The sequence below is a fragment of the Chelonoidis abingdonii genome, chromosome 1 (genome assembly GCF_003597395.2).
Source record: "Chelonoidis abingdonii isolate Lonesome George chromosome 1, CheloAbing_2.0, whole genome shotgun sequence".
NCBI lineage: Eukaryota > Metazoa > Chordata > Testudines > Testudinidae > Chelonoidis > Chelonoidis abingdonii.
The window spans coordinates 69,038,569-69,045,618 of NC_133769.1; the positions used below are offsets into that span (position 1 = coordinate 69,038,569).

General features: G+C 35.3%; 1 protein-coding gene across 1 annotated transcript in view; it reads left to right on the forward strand.

Annotated features, from left to right (window-relative positions):
- The window catches only part of RAP1B (RAP1B, member of RAS oncogene family), a 77,741-nt gene extending 70,950 nt beyond the window's left edge, over positions 1–6,791 (forward strand). Inside the window, exons 6-8 of the mRNA XM_032796525.2 lie at positions 672–815; positions 2,385–2,500; positions 5,552–6,791. Coding sequence (XP_032652416.1) covers positions 672–815; positions 2,385–2,471 — 231 coding nt within the window. The 3' untranslated portion in view covers positions 2,472–2,500; positions 5,552–6,791. The remainder of the gene's footprint in view (positions 1–671; positions 816–2,384; positions 2,501–5,551) is intronic.
- The last annotated feature ends 259 nt before the right edge of the window (positions 6,792–7,050 follow it).

A 7,050-nucleotide genomic window follows, 5' to 3' on the forward strand; every position in this document is an offset into this window, starting at 1 on the left:
ATTAGAAAAGGTTCAGAGAAGGGCAACTAAAATGATTAGGGGTTTGGAATGGGTCCCATATGAGGAGAGATTAAAGAGGCTAGGAAGTTTCTCAGCTTGGAAAAGAGGAGACTAAAAGAGGATGTGATAGAGGTATATAGAATCATGAGTGGTGTGGAGAAAGTAAATAAGGAAAAGTTATTTACTTGTTCCCAAAGTATAAGAGTATTAGGGGTCACCAAATGAAATTAATGGGCAGCAAGTTTAAAACAAATAAAAAGAATTTTTTCACACAGTGCAGAGTCAACCTGTGGAACTCCTGACTTCAAGTTCAGTAAGGATGGGAAACTTGAACAGGAGTTGTGTGGTCTCAACTTGTAATTTAACCAGTCAAGTAGTTTTTTCACTAGCTGAATACAGCTGGCAGTCTTCATAGCTTGCGCTGACTAAATAAAATGAACTCACTTGAAATATTTTGCACATGTGACCAGATCCTGGGGTAACCGTTCAGTTTACAGTTCTGTAACCTGATCATCTTCAAATCAGAATGACTTGATGTAACTGTTAACAAGTAGCACACAAAATCTGCTTCATGTAAGATACCAGGTTTCTCTTGTGCTGCCTTTTTTTCCCCCCATCGGTTGTAGTGATTCAGCTTTATATACATAATTTAAAATATCTGTCCTATTTAGGTGCCAATGATTCTAGTTGGCAACAAGTGTGACTTGGAAGATGAAAGAGTTGTGGGAAAGGAGCAAGGACAGAATCTAGCAAGGCAATGGAATAACTGTGCATTCTTAGAGTCTTCTGCAAAATCAAAAATAAATGTTAATGAGGTAAGGCTTATTACCTTATGAGAAAAAACAAATGAATTGCTTTTCTAACAACTTACTGCTTCTTGCTGTCTTAAAAACAAAATTCTGAACTTCATGTTAAATTCCCTTAGATTTCAGTGGGCAGAATTGTACCCCACAAGATATTTTATATTATCAGATGTTTGTAATCAAGACTTACCTAGCTGTTTATAACTAGGAAGCTAGCTATAAACTTACGGCTTTGGGCTTGCAACTGCTTTTATTTCTGCTTGTTACAGATTTTTCACTGAACATGCAAGGGTTTCATTGTTGTACTCAATTGTTCATTGAAAACACATTGGGCAGAACACTTGTTCTTGCTTTCACAAGGTTTTTTTATTCTTGTGATAGAGATGGAAGTACAGGATAGCTTCTTGGAGACCAGTAGGGAGTATCCCTGCTACAAGAAATGTCTTGGACAAATGTTACCAATTGTGTTAATATAAATGATCTTTTGGGGTCTTGTAGGCCTTAAGCATATCTAACTTTAAACTATATCATAGCTAATATCTGTGTTTTCCTATTTAGAATTTCTGGAGACTACCTGTTAGCCAATAGGTACTTTTACCATTAAGAAAATGAATTTAATACATTTTATTGGATTAGATAGAATTTCATGCAGTAGAAATGGGTAGGAATAGAATATTTCAATGTGGAAAATGCCAGGAAATAACTACTAGTGCAGCTACAACCTATGAACTTGTTGCAAGACATTCAGAGACTGAGAGGAGATGATATTGGGGGGAGAAGGAACCTTATTTGTAAGTGAAGCACAGACTATTTAATTGTAGTATGAATTAGTGTTCTCACGAAATTCCAGTCCTAGTACAATTCCAATTAGATATGTATTCCTACACTTTCCATCCTAGTTCATGTATTTTTTTTGTTATGAGCTTTTCAGTTATTGCCACATTTTACCCCTGAGGAAGCTGCTGAATTAAACTTTTTTTGATTAAAAATCAGGATAGTACTCTGATATTAAACGAGTTATTAAATTAGACTGATTTTTTTCATATATTTAAACACTAAATTAATGGATCTTATCAAATGTGTAACTTACACCCAACTGGTTACAAAGCATGTAACATTCTAGAATATACAGTAGAATTCTACTAGAATCTTGTTTAAGGAATATTTTCTCTTTAGGAGGAGTAATTCTATAAAGTACATAAACTGCTTATGGCTCAATTTTGTCCACTGTATTTGACCTGAACGCTTAATTACAAATCAAAACAATGCATATAGTTAATCATGTTGAAGTGTGAAATACAGTTCAAATATATGTGGATACAGGAAACTTTGCCTGCAAGACAAGCTGCTCTTGGTACTAAGTATTACACCTTACTTCCAGTTAACTGAGAAAACCTTGGCACCTTTAACTAGAGGGGGAGATAGAAAACAAATAGGTACCTACTCATATTTTAAACAGGTCTCAAAACATGAAGGTTAAATGTGCACATTTTTAAGTGAACAAATGTGTGAAAAGCTTAGAGACTGAAAGTCAGAGAAGTGGCTTAAATTGCCTAGACTAAGAACTTCTTGTGTTCACAGATCTTTTATGACCTTGTGCGGCAAATTAACAGAAAAACTCCAGTGCCTGGAAAAGCACGCAAAAAGTCATCGTGTCAGCTACTTTAATTCATAGATGTACTGTAGCTCTGAGCCAGGTAAGCTTGCGCACTTATTTTCTTAGCTTTTTTGTTGTTGTTGACCTACCACTGTTTGTTTTCAAAGGTTCAATTTAGCTATTCAAGTAATAGGAATGCAAAATAGAGTCAGACTTTATTTGTTTTAACATAAAAATAAAAGTATTTATTTGAAATTGGAATGACAGAGCCCAAAAAACCTAAGTCAGATGCAACGGCATGCATATAAGAGATGCCTCTGATGGACCAAAATCTTTTCCCAGACTAAAGAAACAACCTTGCATACACATCAGAAAATGTAAATATCATGAGAGATATCTTAAAGCATTAAATGTAGCTGGCCAAAAGTAGGCAGGCTTGTATGAAGTCTGATTAAATAAAATGTATCTTACCGACAAAAATAATTGCAGTTCTGGAAGTCTGTAGTATACTACTGTACAGCTAAAATGTCATCTTTTGCTTTGATCTGCTGTAAATATGTTCGTAGGCTTATAGAATGTGTTAAGCTATTTTTTTTTTTTAACAACTTGCTCTAGACTGTAAGGTTTCCATAACTTAAAAACATGTCCTGATAGAGGAGTTAGTCTTTTAAAAAAAGAAATACATTGCGAAGTATAGATTTGGAAGCGAACTGTTGGACAATCATGTTTCATATGTATCATGCCTTGAGACTTTTTTACCTAGAGCTATTGGTTTACTAGATTAACTTTTTTTAATGTGACAATGTAACTAATGCCTTATATATATTAGAAGGCTAAGAGCAAGCTTAAGCCTGCACTTTTTTTGGCAAGATTTTTGAGAAATTGGTGAGTCACTGACATCACAGCGTGTCCTCAGATTTCCTTTTTCCTGGTCACTTGCATTTTCAGTCTGGGTATGGAGACAATGCTATACTCTCATAGTTGTCCTGTCATTGGACAACTGTCACCTGTTCATCTTGATTCTTTCATGTCTGTTGTCCCCCTTCAGTAGCCTGTTCAAATGGATAGGATTGCATTTCAGTAGTTCTATTCTTTCTCAGTGTTCTGGTACAGGATTGTCTCATCCCTTCCACTCAGTGTATTTGAACCTTGTGCGGTTGGAAGGAGTTTTGTTGTCTGAGCTATGATATCATTAGTACAGTGATAACATGCAGACTTGTCTTAAAATTCAGACAGTGCATTGTCTTTTTTTTTTCCTTTTCCAGTATCTGGCCAAAAAACAGTCTAGGCTGAGTGAAGTGTCTGAATCCAAATAAAATTTGAGATTGTTTGTTTGGTTCCAGAAGCATCTGGAGCACCAGATTGGCCCAAAAAAAAAAAAAAAAGTAAACTGATGGGTCTGAACCAAAACCCCGGATAGCTGCCACTGAACACTGGTAGAAGTGGCAGTATTCTATGTTCTAATAATAATCCATACCCTAACTGCATGGTTTAGGCTCGTCACCAGTGTAAACTACCAGCTGGTACAGAAGAAGTGAAAGTTAATCTGTTTAAACTCAATCATGTGTAGAGTTTATCCCAGAATCAAGCAATGGGGAAAAAAAAAATTTCATGGCTGAGTTACTGAAATTTTAAACCTGGTGCTACAAATTGGGGTTTTGATGCTGGATAGTCTCACCACTTCAATCACTCTCTACTTCAGAATCCCATGGCTTACAAAGTTGTTATAGCAAATGATTGAGGCTAGTGTTTAAGGTCATTTAAATGCATTCTGCCTATATTTCCCTAATCCCACTAAATTCACACTGACAAATGGTGTGCCTGTGGGGGCATCAGCAGCGACGTGGGGTTTTTTGGGGGTGGAGTGGGGGGAGTTGGATTTGTAAAGACATTAGACAGGCCAAAACCCCAAGTGTCAGATTATAGTTCTGCACATGACTGCACTAGCAACTCAACACAGTAGGCAGAGCACTTTGAAAGAAATGTTTAAAGGAAAACTTAAACTCCTGGTTTTCATTGCTTCTCAATATTTAACAAGCAAGGTAGAAACTATACTTAATTTACGCTTTTATTTTTTAATAAACTTGGGGTACCTCTTTGGGTAGGGTTTTTTCTTTCTCTTGCCCATATAATGCTACGTTCCCATTTCTAAATATATCATAAATTCTCCATCTGATTAGTTTTCTGAAACTCTTTTAAAGCGGCAGCTTCCAGGGCTGTTTTCATTGAAAGGGTGAAAGTGAAAGGTGTCCAGTTACAGTGAATACCCACATAACTTTGGAGTATTGAGGCAAAAAGGTTAGGTAATACACTTGTACACAAGTAATAAAAATGCACTTATCAAAACGTAATACTTTTTTCTTTTTTTTTTAAATAAAACTTCAGTTTTGGTAACACATTGGCTGATTGGCCTATAAAGTTCCCCTTTCTTACAATATCCTCATCAACCAATCTGACTTCCTTTTCTAAGGTCCCTTTTATAACTAAATTGTATTTCAATGTACTTGTAAAATTTTGCTTCTGACCAAAATGCATTTGGAAAAAATCTTTAAAATCCATTTTGTTGGGCTTTTATACTAAATCGGTTCATGAACCAATTTTAGTATAAGTGTGCTATAAAAATTCTCAGAGCCCTTTTAACAATTTTTTGTAATAGTCTTCCATTATACCTAATCCAAAATCTGTGAAATGCATCATTTCACATGACTTAAAGAAAAAGAATAAGTTGCTGGTATAACTGTGTGTTACAACTCTTAACTTTTCAGCGTGAAAACTGAGTCCTGTGTTTCCTAAGCATGTGCGTGAGCTGTTTCAGACAAAATGCAGAACTTTTTGAGAGCTGATTTGGGGTTGGGGGGTGGGGGGAAATGTTAGTACTAGGTAATGGATAATTATAATTTTTAAAAGGGACATCATTTAAATCAAACTTTTTACCTATTGTTGCAAGTGGCACCTAAAATTACTACTGTATTTCACTTTTAAATTTCATTAAATTTCAAGTTGATGTCACTAGGTCTGTATACACTACTGATTTAGGGTCTTAGTAAATTTTGAAAGTAGCATTTAATTCACCTTAGTTACACTGAGATGCAGAACTCTTCAGTCCTAGAAAACTGTGCTGTAATACTAATCTCCTATTTCATCGTTACAGGTCTGAAGAACTGTTGCCCAATTCAACAGTGCCAGCATTCCAACTTTATTAAACCTACCAACATTTTAAATGGACTTTCCTGTGGTGGTACCCTTTAAGAAGTGGATGAAAGCTACTACATCAGTTTGCACATTCTAATCACTTTCCAGTGTCACGAGAGATTTTTACTTATAAATATTCTAAGTGTATGCAACTGGTAAAACCAGAGCCTACATCCAGTATTACTGATAAGAGACATTCATCCACCAATGTTGTACATGTATGAAAACTGTGTACTGTATACTTCAATAATCCCCATACTTTCTATTGGAGAGTACAATAATGTAAATCTTGAAAGCACCACTATTTTAGCATAATAAAAGAAAGTCCAAAGAGCTCCTATATAGACTACTCCAGATAACTTTGCTTCATCGGTATTTGTAGCTTATTGTAACTTTTTTTTTAAAGAATTACAGGATCATCATCATCATATTATACAAAACCGCTTTGATTAACACAACAGCTTTAGTTTTTTAATTTTAGGAAAAACCTGTGGAGACAGTGATCTAGTCTTTAAAATAAGAGTCCTTTCAGTATGTCTGACTAAAGACATTGCCTTTAATATCTGTTGGGAAGGAAATGTCCAGACTTTTCAACCTTTTATTGTATGTTTCCTTTTCCTTGTTTACATAGGGAACAATGTTTATAGTTGTGTACAGTGGGGGTCTACAACAAGAAGTGTATATTTTAAAATGATTTTTTAATGATTTAACAATTTTGTAAATCATTTTCAGGCTTCTGCAGCTGTAGATTCTCACTGTTAATTCCCTTGCTTGCTCATTCATAAGTGTATTTGCAATACCAAATATACAGATTTTAGTATTTTTGCCTGTTAGTGATTGTTTTACATGTGTAACGTTTTGGTTGAGATGTTAAATGGTGGAAGAGTACTGTGGATGTGAATGTGGGAAGTAATTTTAATCATGTGTAATTGGTCACAGGGCCTAAGTTGCAGTAATTAACTTTTGCTGATTTATTTAACAATGCCTTGTTGCTTTGTATGAATTAACGTTTGGGTGTAAAGATTGTGTGTATATCCAACAGGGAGCCACAGTATTTAAATTGACCAGCCTAATGTTACAACTGCTTTGAGGTGGCCAAATGTAAACTAAAAGCCTTAATTAAAAGTGGTGCAATTTTGTATGACTTAGCATCAGTAGTTCAATAAATTTGGATTGCCATGCAAGGGCTTGCATTACAATTATCTACTACTTGAATGTTTTGTGTAGTGTTTTAACAGTGCTGGTAAATGTGGGTTTAACAAGTTAAAACATAATGTGCATTTTGCACTGTGAGGCTTCATAGATCTTAAGATCAAAAGGGACCATTATGATCATATAGTCTGGCATCCTGCATAACACAGGCCATAGGAATTAATCCAATTTAATATGGGTGAGTAAGTGCCCGTTGATGACCAGGTCTACAAATGTTTAGTGGTACCTAGGCATGGGGGGCGAGGG